Raw genomic sequence first — 19,993 nt, forward strand, 5'->3', positions numbered from 1 at the left:
AGCTCCTCATCATGGATGTTACAGGGGAGATTCTTGGTTAGGGTGTGAGTTCCTTCCAGAAGGTGGAGAGGAGAAAATGTTTAGTGTCTTTCAAAGCAGTAGGGAGAATAATGGAGCCTTAGGGAAAGAATGTACCTGAACAGTAAAACGCAGAAGCTCATCAATCAAGCTGATAGGCAAGCTAGCAGCCTTGGCTGGGCAGAATGCCACACAGAAGCAAAGGACCACGATAGTCCAGGCAGCTTTTCAGAATCACAGAATCTCAAAGACGGAAGGATTTTAGAGGTCAGCTAGTTTACAGTAGGTACTAAATAAATGCTTGGTAACTGAACAGAGAAGGATAGAACATCAAAATTACCTATTTACCGACTCTGCTTCATAAAACTAGTTAGCATAATTGCTTAGAAGCAATTCACTCTCAGATAGGAGAGGAGGAAATAAAGAACTTACGGGCTACATGGTTTACAAACTAAATAATAAAGGATTGCTGTCAGTACATTGTGCCTCCTGAAAAGTCTGGAAAAGTTACCGACATTAATTTACCTCTACTCACTTAAGGACTCAGACCCATTGGATTATTACCATTCCTGCTATATTTCTACTAGTGAAATATTTAAGGTTTCTTCTGACCCTGATTCACTTAAAATCTATAATTGGTAAGAGCAAAACAAGTTTTGTTCAAAATCTAGAACTGTCATTGACTGATTTGGGGGATACATGTAGGCATTAATAATATGGAATCTGTAAAGTTAGAGCAAATTAAATATATAAAGTATAGAATCATAAGATCAAAGATCATAGATTTCAATAGAGAAGACACCTTAGACACCATGGAGTTCAACTCTCTCATTTTAAAAGGGAAGAAACTGGGGGCCAAAGAGGTTAGGTGATCTGCCTAAGATCTCCCAGGCAGTAAAGATGAGTAGAGTTTGAACCTAGGTCCTTAGATATCTAATTGGCTCTTTCAGTGTTTATAAAGCATTCTGTAAATTGCCGGTATTATTAAGTATATATTGTGCAGTAAAGAAGAAAAAAACCATACACATACATACCTTGTTCATCTGAAGGTTTTGTAGCTGTTGTTGCCAGTTAAGGATAGTTTCTAACCTGCAAATCCAAATATTGATATTTCCAATCAAAACAGATTTTCCTACTCCCCTAATAAGAATACAAAGTGTAGAACTCAGATCCTGAAGAAGATCTTTGATGAGGCGAGGATTTTGTTGGTCATCCAGAACTGGAAAAAATAAAGCCAGGGTAAGAGTTGGTGCTGGAGTTAATCATCAATTTAAAATTTTTCAAATTTTACTATAATTTTGAAGAGGCCCTGCTTCCAAAATGGGAATAAAATATGATAGTTTTCATGACTGCCTAGTAGTAATTTTTTTTTGAGGGAGAGGTGTGGATAGTTAAGGGGGAATTTTTACACTTTTTTTAAAAAGCAATATAATATTTCAATATACTAATTAATAGTGACTTTAAATTATGAATGTAAAACAATGTAACATTTAAGTGTCAGGTATACTTTTAACCATAGATCATTCAGTTATTCAAGTTATGTCCTCTTCATTACCTCATGGCCCACGCTGTCCAAGGGGTTTTCCTGGCAAACACAATGGAGGAGTTTACCATTTTCTTCCCCAGTGGATTAAGGCAAACACAGATTAAGTGATTTACCCAGGGTCACACATCTAGTGTCTGAGGCCTGATCTAGTGTCCCAGGCCTTCCTGACTCCATGCCCTCCACTGAGCCATCTAGCTGCCCCACTATGTGCACTCACCAATAGATATTTACATGGACACACATATATGTATAGCCATTACCTGACAAAGAATTTAAAACAAACTTCTGAAAGGCAATTTACCTTCTCTTATGAAGGCCCACTAATTAATCTCAGAAGTATCTGTTACCTAAACAAACAAATATCTGGATTTTCTAATGTGTAAATTGAAAAATTGACAGTTGATTATTTTTCCTTGTTAGGACATTAGTAAGTAACTATCTAAAGGAGGTAAACCATCTCAAAAATTTAAGGAATAAGTCACCTTTCTGATTATCAGAATGATACTTTGCATGCTTGGTACAAATGCCACAAATAGAAAAAACATGAAACATTTAGAATGAAAAGATTTATGTAAAATTTCTGGCTAATACATCTCTCACTTTAACAACTGATAAAAGCAGTATGTACACCAAAAAAAAAAATTGTATCACAGAAAAAGTTTTTTGATCATGACTTCAAACACCAACATACCAATCATTCTTACCCTTTTGAACGATTTTGTCCAAAATGTTAAAGTAATTTTTTTGTGCCGCTCCACTTAATGAAGTTAACTGGGATTTTGCAATTAGCTGCAAGAGCTTTAAAAGAAAAAGAAAATAGGATGTAAAGCTATTCAATAAAGAAATACAGATTATAAAACAATGAATTATATATTTACAAAATGCTAATATGTTAATATTTATGAAAGGCTCAGACTCAAATTTTTGTTTTGTTTTGTTTTTGCTAGGCAATGGGGTTAAGTGACTTGCCTAGGGTCACACAGCTAGTAAATGCCAAGTGTCTGAGGCTGGATTTGAACTCAGGTCCTTCTGACTCCAGGGCCAGTGCTCTATCCACTGCACCACCTAGCTGCCCCTCTCAGACTCAACTCTTAAAGGATGTTTTGTATAATCCATGAGACAGCAGCCAGGTTTGTGTTAATGTTTACCTCTGGCCTGTGGGGACAATAAAGAAGCTTTGGGGAAGGAGTGTCTCTGAATAGTAAAAAGCTTCTAATCCATTTGAATTGAGGAGACCTGTATTCAAATTCTGACTTAGTAGCTTTGTGATCCCTTAGTAAATTTCCCTTTCTGAGTCTAGATTGACTCATATGTAAAACTGAAGGGGTATAGATCTTGGGTTAGTAACTTTTTGTTTTTTGTCACGGATCCCTTTGGCAGCATTGTAGAAAGCTCAGAATTATTAAAGGCAATGCTAAATTTCATTTAGAGGATAGTGAAAATAAAGTATAATTTTTTCCCCATCCAAGTTAATAGCCTCCTTGAAATATATCCATGGACCCAGGTTAAGTAATCCTGAACTAGATGGTGTCTAAGGACCATTCCTATTTTGACAATCAATGAGTTTATCAATTATGGGAACATGGATAGAGAAAAGTGAGGAGGCTTAGCCTTTGAAGCTTTTCAGCGCCAGGGAGAGGTATCTAATAGGAAATGGTAGGCCAAGACAACACTGAAATTCTAAGCTCTCCCTACCTTGACAACTGGGGATTATAGATTACAGGGTTCTATTTTAGTGGTAAGGGATAGACTTAGCTAAAGGAAGTAGTAGTGTTCTGCATCAAGGAAAACAAAGCCTATTAACTATACAGACTTTTGGATTTTTATAGAATCAAAGAATCTCATAGTTGCATGGGATCTGGGAAGACAACTAGTCCAAACTGTACCTGAGAAAGAATCTCTTATATGACAGACATATTAGACAAATGGTCATCCAGTGTTGGAAGTTTGATGGGAGGATTTTACTGAAGTACAGCCCAATACCACCTGAGGCAGCCTATTTAATTTTTGAACAGCACTAATCACTGTTAATTTTTTTTTCTTTTCAGCAAGTCTAAATCTGTCCATTGCTCCTAGCTTTACGTGATGGGACCAAGCAAAACAGATATAATAATCTTTCTTTCATTTGATGGTCTTTTAAATACTTAGAATGATCATAGATGTAGAGCTGGAATGGACTGCAAAAGCTATCTAGTCCGAATTCCTCATTTTACATTTGAGGAAACTGAGGCCCAACAAGGTGAACTGATCTGCTCAAGGTCACAAAGACCATGGGTGGGATTTGAAACCAGGTTCTCTGACTCTAGAGCCAGTGCTCTTTTCAAACACACCTAGAATATCCTCAAGATTTCTGTTATCTAAATCTCTCTCTTTCTCTCTCTCACTCTCTTTTTCTCTCTCTTTCTTACACACGTGCATCTAACCACTCTGTTGAAAAAGGAACTCAGGCTTGTTTGCTATCTCTTTTAGAACTATTCACTGATCATCTCTTCAATAATAAATACTAGAATTTTGCCAGAAATTAAAATCAATCCCACTGCTTTGTAGTTTGCAGACTCTGTTCTTTTCTCCTGTTTAAAAATGGGGACAAAGTTTGCCCTTCTCCATTTCTCCCCTATTGCTAATGATCTTTCATAGCTTACTGGCACGGGTTCAGCAATCATATCTACTAGTACTTTCAGTACTCTGGGCTATAGTTCATTTGGGCTTTGAGATCAGAGCTCATCAAAGGTATCAAAGGTGCTCTCTTATTATTTCCCCTATTGATTCTGGAGATTAATACTTTACCATCCATTTCTGTTGTGTTACATAGAGCCCAAAGATTATTTTTATTGGCAGAGAAAACAGAAGCAAAATCTCACTTATTGAATTCAGCAGGTTTGTTATAGAAGGCCATTTGACAGACAAGTTGGTGACTGCTTGTCCCCAATTGGTTAATAGTTCACATCAACTTCTGCAATTGAATTATTGCTACATTTTCCTTTTGTAAAGTCAAAATGCCATCTTTCCTCCTTCTTTGAGATAAAGTGAATATTGCTTACTATTGATTGCTCTTTGGAAGGGAAGTTTACTCTACCAGTTGGCCCTAGGTGTACTTGTTATGTTAATGAATATGCTAAAACTGGTCCACGACTCTGACAACAGATGTCTTTGTAATATGAAACCTTTTTTTCATTTTCCCTCCGGAAAACAGAAATAAGTACTGAACTAAGCCTCCGTGTGAGGTTGGAGTTAGCTACCAAAAGTACTATGCATTTCTCATGCTTGATAATTTCCACTGGTTCTCTTAAAGAGCTTAAACTCACTCCTCATCCATCTTTTCTATCTTTGCCTGAAGAATTAATTAATCAATAAACATCTATCAAGTACCTACTATGTTCCCGGCATTGTGCTAAGAGGTGGGGATACAAAAAGAGGCAAATGATAATACTCCTGACCTCAAGTAGCTTACAATCTACTGGAAGACAAAACATGCAAAAATATATACAAAACAAGCTATATACAGAAAAAATAGTAAATAATTAATAGAAGGAAGGCAATAGAATTGAGAGGTGTTGGGGAAGGCTTCCAGTAAAAGACAGTATTTTAGCTGGGACTTAAAGGAAGTCAAGGAGATCAGTAAGTAGGCAGAACAGAGGAACAGTGCTCCAGGCAAAAGAGGCAGTTAGAGAACATGCCAGAGAATCACTTGTAACCCGCTCTGTAAACACCTACAGCAAACATCAAACTATGCCCTTTCTCTCCCTCTCCCTCACATATTTTATGATTTTTGTCACATCTCTGCCTCCTAATCCTACTCTTACAAGTTCTTGTTGGTGAGTAAAAATCAAGGGTCTAGAAGAGTTCCCCTCATTGATTTCGTTACATTTGAATTATGAAGTTATCTTTAAGGAAGATCAGATTCCTGAGAACTATTTCATTGTCAGCCTAGGAGTCAAAGGATCATAGATTTAAGGATAGATAGAATCTCAAAGGCCATCTAACCTAACTCTCTCATTTTAATAATAATAATAATATTTATATAGCTCTTACTATGGGCCAGGCACTGCGCTAAACACTTTCAGATTATTATCTCATTTGGGACTCGCAACAACCCTGGGAGGGAGGTGTTATTATCCCCATTTTACACATGAGGAAACTGAGGCAGAGAGCGATTGTGACTTGCCCAGGGTCACAAAGCTAGTAAGTGTTTGAAGCTAGATTTGAACTCTGGTCTTCTTGACTCTAGGCCCAGTGCTCTATCCACTGCTGCAAGTAGCTGTCTAGAGGTATGACTTGATGGTCAACCAGTTACAAGATGTTTCCTGAGTAGTACCATCTACCTTTCACTAAACTGCTCAGAATCTAATTGCCCTTTCAAAATGAATAAGAGCTTGTCTACACATTTTGATAAGGTTATAGGAAAGTTCCTTAACTTTAATCTTGGTGATTGATTGGTGTAGGGGTAAAACCCCACCATTACATTAGTGATTCATATTTCTAGAGCTCTTTACTGCTTATAAAATACTTCTCAGGACAACTATGTGAAGAAGCCAATGTTGGTGTGCCTTCATTATTATGCTCATTTTGCTGAAGAAACAGAGATTTTTACTTGCCAATGGATACAAAGCCAGCAACTGTCAAAGCCAGGACTCGAACTCAGGTCTCTAGACTTCAAATCTATTTTGCACACATTTGTTTGCATGTTGTATCCCTTATTGGATTGTGAGCTTCTTGAGGGCAAGCAGTTTCTTTCACCTTTCTTTGTATCCCCAGTGCTTAACATATTCCTGCCCATTAACTGACCAACCCTGAAGAGCTCACACTCTACCCAGGGATATAACATGTTGAAAGAAATAATTATTAATAATCAATGATTTGGGAAGATACAGAGTTTTCCCCTCTTTTCTAAAGTCCTGATTTCAAAAGTTCAGTCTCTTGAAGGACATTACTGATAATGAGATTGAACTAACTTTCTTAACAATCTTGTTCAGACTTTACCCAGGTGGGGAAGCCATTGTGCTCTACTCAGGTTTGGGTGGAGATAAATTCTTTGAATAGATTGCCCAAGGCTGGGGGTAACTTAGAAGTAAATGCCATAATCAAAGTTCATTTGAATAGATTCAGCCCCTCATGATATTCATTCTCTCATTGTTAATTCATTGCCATCTTCAATAACACCCTTCTTTCAATGGGCATATAAGCCATGAGCCCACCCAAGACTGTCTTTGGTCTAAGAGAAAGATGGACAAATGGCCATGCTTTTATTACTAGACATAGTGGCATTATTAATAAAATGATTAAATTACTCAGAAATTATGTCTCTTGAATTTTTTAAAAATCACAGTGTAAAACAAGGAAATATGAGATAACTGAAGAAAAAAATCAGTAATAACTAGTAGGCAGATATAGGCTTACCATAAAAGATAAGCCTAGGCTGAGAAGCTAAGGATTGTAAGAGGCAGAAATGAAGAAGAGATGCAATTGAGGAACTGGGGTGGGCAGTAACATTCTGTGAAACATTTTGTAATGAAACAACAATTAGGTCAGTTTGGCTGTAATGGAGAGTACTTTTAAAAGCTACAAAATATGAAATAAGTCTAGAAAGGTAGACTAGAAACAAATTGTGTAGTATTTTAAATGCCAAGTCAAAAAGTTAACATTTTGTCTTCCCAAGTTTGTCTGAGACCACAACTTGTTCAGCCATTTGATAGCGTTCCCTCAATTTCCATTTCTTTGTCACCACAAAGAGAGCTGTTATAAATATTTTTGTACATATAGGTCCTTTTCCTTTTCTTTTGATCTCTTTAGAATTCAGACCTGGTGAGAGCATTGCTGAGTCAAAGGGTACAATTTTATAGCCCTTCAGGTCAAGTTCTAAATCATTCTCCAGAATGATTTATTTTACAACTGTACCAGTTATTAGTGCATTAGTGTATCTATTCTTCCATGTCCTGTCCAGCATTTATCATTTTTCTTTTCTGTTAAATTAGCCAATATGATGGGTATGACGTGGTAACTCAGAGCTGTTTTAATTTCTATTTCTCTAATTATTAGTGACAGAGCATTTTTATATGACTATTGATAGCTTTAATTTCTTCTGAAAATTTTCTGTTCATGTCCTTTGACTATCAAATGGGAAATGGCTTTTATTTTAAAAATTTGGTTCAGTCCCTCATATATTTGAGAAATGAGACCTTTATCAGAGAAACTTGCTGCAAATATTTTCCTCCAGTTTCCTGCTTTCCTTCTAATTTTGGCTGCACTGGTTTCGTTTGTGCAACTTTTTAGTTTAATGTAATCAAATTTATCCCATGATCCTCTTTATCTGTTATTTGGTCATGAACTCTTCCTTAATTTGTTTATGATATCACTTTACATTGAAATCATGTAACCATTTTGAGTCTATCTTGTGATACAGTGTGAGATGTTAGTTTATGTTAGTTTTTGCCAGACTGCTTTCCAGTTTCCCCAGTACCTTTTGTCAAATAGTGACTTCCTAGCCCAAAAGCTTGGGTCTTTGTATTTATAAACATTAGTTTGCTGTGTATTTCTGTTTATTGTGGACCTGATCTATTCCAATGATCAAACATTCTATTTCTTATGCAGTACCAAACTGTTTTGATGATTATCACTTTGTAGTATGGTTTAAGATCTGGTACTGATAGGGAAACTTCCTTTACTTTTTTTTCCCATTGATTCTCTTGATATTCTTGACCTTCTGTTCCTCCAGATGAACTTTGATTTTTTTTTTGTTGTTGTTGTTCTATAAAATAATTCTTTCGAAGTTTGTTATGGCACTGGATAAATAAACTGATTTAGGTGATATTGTCATTTTTATTATATCAGCTTAGCCTACTCATGAGCAATTAATATCTCTCTAATTGTTTAGATCTGTCTTTATTTGTGAGGAAAGTGTTTTGTAATTGTGTTCATATAGTTCCTGTGTATCTTGGCAGGTAGAATCCCAAGTATTTTATACCGTCTGCAGTTATTTTAAATTGAATTTCTTTTTCTTTTCCTGTTGGGTTGTATTGGTAATATATAGAAATGCTGATGATTTATGTGGGTTTATTTTATATCCTGCAACTATGCTAAAGTTATACCATCATATGTGCAAAAAGTGATAGTTTTGTTTCCTCATTGCCTGTTCTTATTCCTTAAATTTCTTTTTCTTGTCTTTTGCTATAGCTAACATTCCTAGTTCAGTACTGAATAATAATGGTGATAATAAACATATTTGCTTTAACCCTGATCTTACTGAAAAAAGGTTTCTATTTTATCTCCATTTCAGGTAAAGCTTGCTCTTAGTTTTAGATAAATATAACTTATAATTTTAAGAAAAGCTCCATTTATTCCTATGCTTTTAATAGGAATGGATGATGTATTGTGTCAAAAACTTTTTCTATATCTCTTGGTATAATAATATGATTTGTGTTGGTTTTTTGTTATTGATTTGGTCAATTATGCTTATAGTTTTCCTAATATTGAATAACTCTGAATTCCCAGTATAAATCCCACCTGGCCATAGTGTAGTATGATCTTTGTGATATGCTGCTGTAATCTTGCTAGTATTTTATTTAAAATTTAAAATTCATTGCATCAATCATTGTCTATAGTTTTCTTTCTCTGTGTTTGCTCTCCCTGGTTTAGGTAACAAAATCGTATTTGTATCATAGAGGGAATTTGGTAGGACCCCCTTATCTATTTTTTTTTCAAACAGTTTATATAGTATTGAAATTGTTCTTTAAATGTATGGTGGAATTCACCTGTAAATCCATCTGGTCCTGGGGATTTTTTTCTTGGAGAAATCATTTATGGCCTATTCAATTTCTCTTTCTAAGATAGAGTTATTTCCTCTTCTGTCAATCTGGGAAATTTATATTTTTGTAAATATTCATCCATTTCACTTAGATTGTCAGTTTTATTGGCAACAGTATTCATTAGGTAAATTGGTCTATAGTTTTCTTTGTTTCTGCTGTCTTTGGTTCAGGTTTTAAGGGCATATTTGTTTCATAGAAGGAATTTGATAGGAGTCTCTCTTTACCTATTTTTTCAAATAGTTTATATAGTATTGGAATTAATTATTCCTTCAGTGTTTGGCAGAACATGCTTGTAAATCTATGTGATCCTGGGGACTTTTTCTCAGGGACCTCATTTATGGCTTATTCAATTATTTTTTCTAGGAGAGTTATTTAAGTATTTGAGAAGTTAAGCCACTTAAGATTTTTGAAAGAATCACATGGGAATAAGACTGGTAACTGTATGAAGAATGGACTGCAGATGAGAAAGACTGGAATCAGAGAGACTAAGAACAAAGAGGCCAACAGTTCAGGTGATAAGTGATGATAGCCTGAACTAGGTTGGTGGCCTTTGGAGTGGTAAGAAGGGGGAAAATGGGAGTGACATTGTGAATTGACAATATCTGGCAACTGATTAGACATGGGGAGTGAAGTAGAGGGAAGAGCCAAGGCTGAGTCTAGACTGTGAAACTGGATGAGTGGAAGGGGTGGTGGTGTCCTTAAGACAAACAGAAAAGTTAGGGGGAACAGTTTTAAAGGGAAAGATAATGGTTCTATTTTGGACATGTGATAATAATAATAACTAACAATTATATAGCACTTATTATGTGCCAGACGCTATGCTAAGCACTTTATAATTATTTTCTCATTTTACCTTCACAACAACCCTGGGAGGTAGGTTCAACTGTTGTCTAAATTTTACAAATGAGGAAACTGAGACAAACAGAGATTAAGTGACTTGCTGAAGGTCACACAGATGGTAAGTGTCTGAGGCCAGATTTGAACTTGGAGAAGTCCTATCTATTGTACCACATCCTGGAAGATATAAGCTCTCTGTTTATAAGGAGATACACCAACAAAAGTTAGCATTATGATGGACTAACAAAATTGAACTAGTAATTTTAAATATCTTTTTTGTTATTACTAATAAATGTTTAAATTTTTTTTTATATTTTCTGAACATTTGTAATACCCTATCATCAAAGGCCCTGCACTGGTTATTTATTAGTTAATTATATAGTATGTCTCAATATGGTAACCAATTGTTCTTTTCCCAAAAATAAAAATCACTAATTGCTTAAGCAGCCTAGTGTTTAAAAAAATGGTTTCTGTTGCCACCAGAAAGATGAATTGCTAATTTATCTAGTGAGAGAGCCCAATGCAGTCATATGTATCTAATGGATACTCTAAAAATAAAGAGTTCATGAAGAAGTTGGAAGAAATGGTTCAGCTCAAAAGCTAATCCAAATCCAAACTCATACTGTTTCCATTTCTGGTAGGTCACATAAAATGCCATCTCTTCCCAAAGGTGGAAACTTCATGTTTTTTTATAAATTTCTTTTTTTTTTAATTTGTTTTTTATTTTTAGGCAACTGGGGTTAAGTGACTTGCCCAGGGTCACACAGCTAGTAAGTGTCAAGTGTTTGGTCTGAGGCCGGGTTTGAACTCAGGTCCTCCTGACTTCAGGGATGGTGCTCTATCCACTGCGCCACCTAGCTGCCCCGAAACTTCTTTTTTTCAGAGGAACTTGCCATTAATTTTATATATTTTAGGTAATTATGGCATCCCCCTCTGAAGTAATGGCAGTAAAAATGAGAGGCTATTCTTTATATAATAACATCTTCCCAAGCTCATCTACTATGTATTCAATTCCTCTCAAAAAAGAAGTCTGTAGCTTTGGAAATAGTTTGTCTCTTTCTCAGGCTAACAGAAACTCAGTCTGAATTTGAATTTGTGTTACCTTTTAAAGTTGTTTGACTTCAAATACAACTATGAGTTTAAGTAAATATAATATTGACACATGGGTAAAATTAATTGCATAAAAGGTACATTATAAAAGAGCTACTGGGCTGTTCAGTAACAAAATTCTCATAGAATCATTAATAAAATATTGAAAATAGGCACTGGCCCACATGGTCAAGATTTATAGGAAATAAGAAAATAGGTTTAATGAAAAATTAATCAGTTCTAGTGTAAACAATATACCATGTAGGTTCTTATATATTTATAGTTTTTCATAAATCAGTGCTTTCAATTTTCCAATCCCTATGGGGTATTACTAACATACACACGTATGTCTAAACATGTATATATACATATATGTGTCAATATATATACATATATAAAATGTAAAGTACTTGGACAACGTCCAGAATTTGATAATGGTAATTTTGGCATAACTTAGAGATTCCTATATAAAATGTTATCTGTAAAGCTTAATTGAAACATTTTTATACACATGTTCTTAAAAAGAGAAATTCTTGAACTCATCAGAAGTAGTGCAAAAATATTCATTTCTAGACATCACAAAGCTCTTTTTCTAAGTTAATAACAATACCTCTAAATTAATGAAAATAATCCAATAGCATCAATAATACTTACTGAGCATACAGATAATTTGACATTAGTCATGTTGATAAAGCCATGGCAATTAAGTGAAATATCAGTGAAAAGAGTTAACTACAAATGCTCAATAGAATAGAAAAAAACGTTTCTCTTGTAACCAAAGACAATAAAGATGGCTGTTAGTGAAAATTATTATGCTCCTCCTGAGTCCAGGGCTGGTACTCTATCCACTGCGCCACCTAGCTGCCCCCAATGTTATTTCATAACTATTTATTTCATTTTATGAAAAATATATGCATTTCAACTTATCAATTAGTCCCTTAAAAATAAATTTTCTTCCGGCGAAAGCCATAAATAGGAACCTGTATTTTAGAACATCAGCAAAAATCATGATAGAAGAAATTCTATGCTTTTTATCAGACAATCCATCTGAGATAGCCAAGTATGGAATGGCATGACATGACATGGCATAGTACACAGACAACTACCTATGTACAAAGATCAATTTTCAGAAACATGGCATTTCTGCAGAAATAGGATCCAGGTTTCACTCTATTAGATGATTATTTTTTCATGAGGGGAACTGAACTATAATCCTACAAAAAAATAAGAAAAAGTTTAAGCTTTTTTGACGTTCTTTTCAACTTAACAATTCTACTACAGGCTAGCTTATTTTTTCCTGAACTCTGTTTTTCCACAAAGCAATCCAGACAAATTTTTCCACTTTTAAAAAACAAATTACTCATATTAAACATGCAAGATACCAAATGTGTAAAGCAGAGACAGACTAATTATGTATGACACTTAATATAGATTTCTAAGCTCTAGGCCTTACTTTGACAACGTAGTTGAACCTTCGGATATCTTGAATTGCACTTGAAAAGTCTAAGCGGTTGAAGGCTTCTCCCAAGGTACAATAGCCATGCCTCTTTAAAAACAACAACAAAAAAAATTAAGAGATAATAAGTACACAGTGAAATATAAGTTTAAAAACAAACCATTAAAGGCATTGATGAATTAGTAAAACATTAAAACATTCTGGAAATCTAATCAAGACTTAAAAGAAAATAGAAGAAAATATCAATTTTACATTATTTTAGCCAGTTAGTCAGTCATCTAAAAAAATTAAATGCTAGAGTAAATTTTCAAAATAGTTTATGTGAAATGTAAGCAACATCTTATTTTTATTATCATTATAGTGAGAAGAGAACAGAGGAAATCCAAAAACATAAAAATTATATGTATATTAGAATATATTACTGGGGCAAGTGGGTGGTACAGTGGATAGAGTGCCAGGCCTGGAGTAGGAGAGACTTATTTTCCTGAGTTCAAATCTGGCCTCAGACACTTACTAGCTGTGTGACCCTGGGCAAGTCACTTAACTCTGTTTGCCTCAGTTTCCTCATCTGTAAAATGAGCTGGAGAAGGAAAGAAAAAACCATTCTAGTAATTTTGCCAAGAAAAGAGAGTCATGATGATAACAACAGATGGTGACTGGAATTTTCCATGGCTATGTCAAAATGCTCTGACAGGTTCTATCAGGCTAAAAGGGCTTCAAGTATAGATTTAGTAATAGACTGAATGAACCAATCTGGCTAAGTTTGGAGGCACTCATAAACAAATTGGCTTCAGGATGGTAAGTTTTTCAGTGATAGTAAGTCATATTAATAGAAGTTATAGAAGAGTTGTAATCCACATTGGTGGAGGGAAGATCCATACCAATAACACCACAGGCATTTGCATACTTATAAGAGCTGAAGATCCATTGTCTTTCTCAATATAGTGTAAAGTCCTTGAAGGCAGGGACTATTTCATTTTGCCTTTGGATTCCCAATGCCTACTACAGTACCTGGAGCGTAACAGGCACTTAATAATTGCTTTTTCATTGACTGATACCTAGTGCGGTCACCCAGTTGTGGAATCAGTAGCCACAAAGGATCAAGAAGTTGGCAAGTGGACAGCCCTCTTTGTTCTTTATCCCTTATTCCTCTTTTAGCAAAGAGAAGGCAAAAACCAGAGCTTTTATCTTCTCCTTCCTTTCATTCACAGCTATAGGTTCCAAAGAGGCTATACTTCAAGCTAAGTAGCATTGGCATGGCCTTCATGGTTCTTTCAAAGAAGGCAGAGATATCCTCCTTTGACAGTCAGTCACATGAAACCCTAGGTTTGATAAAATCATTCCTCATCAAGAAATTAAAAAGGTAAAACTACAACCTAAATGTGGCATGACAAGAACTTAAGGGTTATGTCACTTTTTGCATTTGCCAGGATTATAATCACAGCTATTATGACCAGGCTGGGGAAAAGGTGTTCCGTGGCCCATAAAGGGCCACTAAAGTTAGAAAGGATATACACAGTTCTAAAGGCTAAAGAAGAGAAAAAATAAATGAAGCCAAACAAAAATGGAAGAAGATTCTTCTTGTCTATTACTTAAATAAACATTATACTTCAATGTGAGTACACACTATGACACAGGAATATGATTCAATCAATATGAAGTAGATTTTTAAATAGCCAACTGTGATTAATATAACAATAATTAAATAAATGATGTAATAAGAAATATGGAACATATAACTATAACCGTAGAAAAAGAAAACTAGCTAAGGGCTAGTGTCCTTCCCATAATCTTGGCTCTGCCTAAAGGGAGGCACACCTGGCAGCTGTTACACCATGGCATGGACTGCTCTATTTCCTACACTATAAGAAGGGTGGTATTCTCACATTCTACCATGGCTTGGAAAGAAATATTCAAGACTGTAATAACCATTTCCCCTGATTTCTTATTCACCAAGTAAAACTAAATTTGAACTGGTACCTGCATATAGTTTCCAATTCAGGAAAAAATACCTGGTCGTAATTGGAAAACTGCAAGTTGGCTAGAGCTTTCACTCTGAAACCAAATTTCAGCTTATCTGAAATCACCTGATGAAAGGATACTAGGTTTGGCCATAGTTATAACAGTACTATTTTCCAGATGCCTGTGGATTTGGTTTTTTAAAATGTGTGCATAAAAATCACTTTATAAGGAAAACTGGTATTTTGCCCTTTTGTTGAGGCTGAAGAGGGAGAAAAAAAAGCTCGAACCTAGTGAAAGCCTAGCAGGATGAAATGACTTTACAGGTCAGACTAACAAAGTGAGCAAAAGTTCTGCACACAGTTAAGCACACAACAGATACTTAAGTTCTGCCAGGCATCATGAAAATTTCAAGTTTGGCTTATCAAAGAAAAGAGATTGGAAGGCCACTGCTACAAAAGGCTAAGTAGCAGTAGGAATAACCAATTAAGAGAAAACTTTGAAGCCTTTTATCATTTTGTGAGTGCAAGATGGTGGTAAAAAAACTGGAAACTGAGATGATGCCCTTCAGTTGGGGAATGGCTGAACAAGTTGTGGTATGCTGTTATGATGGAATACTACTGTACCATAAGAAAGGACAAGTAGGTGGTTTCAGAATGATGGTGAATGAGCAGCTATCTGTATGTCTGGGTTAAAAGACAAGACAGATATTAATCTAATAGGTAAATGGAATCTTAACAGATAACTGAGCAAACAGAAAAAAAATTACTTAAGAATAAATTAATATACTTGTGTTTTAAATGTAGATTTTTTTCTTCAGATAAACAAAATGTTATCCAACAGCAAACATCTACTTTTTCATACATATAGAATAGAATACTCCTGGTATACTACCTAGGGAGATTTCCTTTTAATACTACTGTCATCTTTACCCAAAATATTTCACTCAATCCTTACTTTATTCTTATTTTGATGTTCACACTACACAAAAAGTCACATGATTACTTTCACGTCTCTCTTTTCAAAATGTAACTCTTCATCCAGAGACATATCTTAAATATTACTATTCTCTCCTAGAATACCTATTGTAAGATTCTCTCTTCATCTTCATAGAAACACTGTCCTTATTGTAAGATTCTCTCTCTTCATCTCCCCCCAAGGACAACATAAATCAGATGTCCTCCATACTAATTTGCATGTCAAATTCCATAGTTATCTATTACAATTTAAACTCAATGTTCAAGACATACAATACTTCAGGTAAAACTTTTTCAAGTTAGAAGTGAAAGGAATATAGTGGCAAGAGGTTACATATATAGAGGTTGAAAGTTCTCAAAATAATCTCAGAAAGGCTAGTTTCAGAAGTGGAGACAAGAAGAGAAGGGTGTTTTCTTTTTTTCTTTTCTCCTTCTAGGTGCCTATAGTAAAGGGACAGGCTACTCCTATGCAAACCTCCCAAACACAGGTTCAGTGCAAGGGTGCAACTGTGAACTGAGGGACAAAATCCTCTACTGCCTATTGAAATGGAACACAACTCAGAGGTGTATTCTAAATCTTTGCCCTCCCGAGATTTGCAGAATTCATTATGTTGGCAAATAATATGAAATGTAATAGACTTTCATGTATTTATTTCAGATTCTCTGTATTTTTGCAAATCAAATAGGAATCTTAAAAAAAGAAATCTGATGAAAGAAGTTTCAAGGACAGAGGAAGCCATATCTGTTAAACACTTTTAATGCCACCAAATCAGTTAAATGAGCTGCATTTTTTATAATCTAGTCTTTAGAGAACTTTTTTGGGGGTGCTGGTATCTTTTCAAGTGATAAATTCTTCCATAAACATTCCTAGAAGCTCTCAGTTAACTTTGCTTGGCAGAATTAATACATAATGAACATGAACACTTACTTCCTCCCTGAGTTATTTTCCCTGATTGCTACAAAGTATGCTGAAAGAATACATTTGCTCCTTGATCTAAAGGACAAACTAATCTATACAAAGCTTTGCATATAGTTAAGCACACAACAAATGCTGAAGTTATGCCAGAGATGAGACATCATGAAAATTCCAAGTTTGGCTTGTCAAAGAAAGGAAAAGTTTTAACCTACTATACTTGGAGTGACCTTTCAAGATTGGGTACCAGCTTAGATACACTTCTTAAAATCCTCATCTCTGCTCAAAACTTGATGCAAGCATCCCTGGATAATAGTTCTAGAGTAGGAAGAAACTGCAGAGCCCACCTAGTCAAACCTCTTCATATTCAGATGAAGAAATCAAGGCTGAAGGAGGAAAAGGGACTTGCCCAAGGTCACACAGACAGTAAACATAATTCCTACATGAGGCTTTCTCTGATCTCTCCCAGCTACTTATCGTGTGTATTTGTACAGACACTCATATATTTTGTATATACTTATATGTGTATTATTGCTTCCATGATAGAAGTAAGTTCTTTAAGAATGGAGGGTCTTTCATTTTTGTCTTGGTCTCTCCAGTACCTAGCACAATGATTGGCATGTAGCGGATGCTAAATAAATGCTGGTTGACTCACTGACGAATGCTATCCCTCCATAAAATTTTGGTGGATTCCACTGTTTCCTTCTTTGAATCTCCATAATACTTTATATTACTTTCAAGGCATTTAAGAATTCAATTTTGTAATTTATATACTGGCATCTTCTATCTCCCCAATTAAATTGTAAGCATCTTGGTGGCAGGCACTATGTATAATCTCCCTATTCTCTGTATTGTTTAGCAAAGTGCCTTGCATGTAGAATGTTCTAAAATATTTGGCAAAGTGCCTTGCATGTAGAATGTTCTAAAATATTTAGCAAAGTGCCTTGCATGTGGAATGTTCTAAAATATTTATTAAATTAAATGAAGGCAAATTTTTCAATTTTAAGTATGTTCATCAAAACTCATTTGACAACTAGGATCATTACTACACTAAAACTGAAAAAAAGGTACGTAACATAAAAACCTTTCATTCTACATATGATAAAATACTTACTTCTCTGGTGCTTTCTTTATGAACATAAATCCATTTCTCACGATAAAAACCTGAAATAAAAATTAACTTTTAAAAATTTCAATGAATTGTTTTTATGTTTTCTAAAAAAGTTTTTTTCATAATATTTATTTTGAATAGACCTGTTAAATTTAGGTGATCATAACCACAATAATTTACTTAGCTAAGGGGAAAAAATTACCTTTATTAGACATTTCAGAGCTTACAAGTGTTCTTTAAAACATTTCTTTGGGGAAAAAATGACTCATCTTAAGGCAAATATCAATGAAGTATTGTGAATTTAGAAAAATAAAAAATGAAGTGGTATCAGTGAAGTTAGAGATATCAGATACAGGTTATGAGAAAGAAGCAATTAAAATATACAAAAATTTTAACTTAAAAATTTTTTTTACTAATTCCTTATTCATTTTTAATTTAAAAAAAAATTTTTTTAGGCAGTTGGGGTTAAGTGACTTGACCAGGGTCACACAGCTAGTAAGTGTCAAGTGTTTTGTCTGAGGCCGGATTTGAATTCAGGTCCTCCTGACTCCAGGGCCGGGTGCTCCATCTACTGCACCACCTAGCTGCCCCCTTATTCATTTTTAAAGAAACAATATAAGTATTTTTAATTTTATTGGTTTCCAGTTCATAATTAGGGTTTTCCTTACCAATGACCCCCCAAAATGAAAATGAATGCTTCCTTCATCAGGGATATATGGGAATTTTCTTTATAGCACCAAAACTTAATTTTGACTGTTTTGGATCAAAATCTTTCTAAAATTTTCTGTCTTCTTAAACAAGCACAACTTAATCTTTTTTTAATGATTTGAGGGGTCATCACCACAAATCAATTAACACACTGTTGTAGAACACAGAGGCTACTAAAACTGTCTCAATATAGGCATCAGACTACTGTACTTTTACAATTTTTTAAAATAGTTTTTATATCTCCTCTCTAAATGTTGGTGGTTGATAACTGTTAATTCTTGCTATCCTCATTCTCCACCCCCACCTCCAACTAAATTGCTTCATACTAGGAAACAAGTTAACTAAAATTGGTAGAATTATATGCAATATAAAGTAACTGGTTTAAGTTAACTGTCTTCAAATGAAGGTCTGAGTTCTCATTATAGGAGCAAAACGGTTAGGCTTTGCGATAGCTATGCCAGGCACTCAGACAGCATGTTTTTGTTTGTCACCCTTTTTACATGCCAGAAGTCTTGACAGCCTCCCCATTGCCCCAATCTGAAAACTGGGACATTAAAAAAAGAAAAAAAAGAAAGAAAAGAAAAGATGCAGAGCTATATGTATACAGAAAAATGTGGCATATTGAATAAATAAGGTCTCAAAGACTTGGAGACATGGGTTCAGGTCCTGTCACTTAAGTGATTGTGGGCAAGTCACTTAAGTTCTTAGTGCCCCAAGTTTCTCTCTAAGACTATATTTAAGTTACAAATGAGCTGGTGCATGGGTAGGATTTTCTATGCCACATGTTCCTTCACACCAATAAAATCACAGGTCCAGACCAAAATCAAAATAAAACAAAAGAAACAAGCAAAAACCTACTATCCAATAAGTGCCAAAGTTAGTAAGTGATTCAATGAACCACACACACCATATACATATATGTGTAAAACTATGTTATGAAAAATTATCTTACCTTGAGTATTTGTGCTTTTCCTAAAGTGATCCTTTTTCCTTTTTTTGGCTGCAAATTCACACTCTCCAGGATTGAATATATCTTCATCCTCACTATTTACGATACTGAAAGAACAGATAAATTTTATTTAAAAAATCACCTAGTAAACTCTTCATTCACTTTTTCCTCTACCACATAATATTTTAAGAAGGCTTTGAGCTTAGAATTCAGGAGACCAAGAAAAAAAATCCATTCATATTTTTATTCTGAAGACACAAAGACATAGTAGGCAGGAATAGGCTGTAACATTCTCAGGTATGATTTGTGCGCATGAAGTGGCATAAAAGCTATTATCAATAAAATTTTTATTGGAAAAATGATGTAAGGGTTAGTGATAATAAGGAAAGTTCCAGGTGAAACATATAAATATTGAAAGACCCACAGAACCAGCACATGGGGTATCTTATTTGGAGGATTTATGGGTTGACTTGAACAAGAAATACACAGGATGAGAAGATATAAATGGAATGCGACTTATAATAGTGGAACACATGTCCAAATTGAAGCATTGATGAGACTGAGCATTAAAATGTTTATTTTTATTCTAAAAATAAAATAAGAATTTATGGAATAACAGATTACATTG

The 19,993-nt window shown here is 34.7% G+C and overlaps 1 protein-coding gene across 2 annotated transcripts in view; it reads right to left on the reverse strand.

The window, feature by feature from the left end:
* Positions 1-19,993, reverse strand: part of FBXO25 (F-box protein 25) — a 95,947-nt gene that overhangs the window by 33,831 nt on the left and 42,123 nt on the right. The window contains exons 3-7 of one of the 2 annotated variants that reach the window (XM_027840230.1): positions 19,369-19,472; positions 17,712-17,761; positions 12,746-12,838; positions 2,269-2,362; positions 1,053-1,237 (exon numbers count right to left, since the gene is read on the reverse strand). In XM_027840230.1, coding sequence (XP_027696031.1) covers positions 1,053-1,237; positions 2,269-2,362; positions 12,746-12,838; positions 17,712-17,761; positions 19,369-19,472 — 526 coding nt within the window. Of the gene's footprint in view, positions 1-1,052; positions 1,238-2,268; positions 2,363-12,745; positions 12,839-17,711; positions 17,762-19,368; positions 19,473-19,993 lie in introns of those variants that run through there. The other variant, XM_027840231.1, reaches the window with a different exon arrangement.

This window comes from Vombatus ursinus, unplaced genomic scaffold, assembly GCF_900497805.2.
Source record: "Vombatus ursinus unplaced genomic scaffold, bare-nosed wombat genome assembly UNPS02014841.1, whole genome shotgun sequence".
Taxonomy (NCBI): domain Eukaryota; kingdom Metazoa; phylum Chordata; class Mammalia; order Diprotodontia; family Vombatidae; genus Vombatus; species Vombatus ursinus.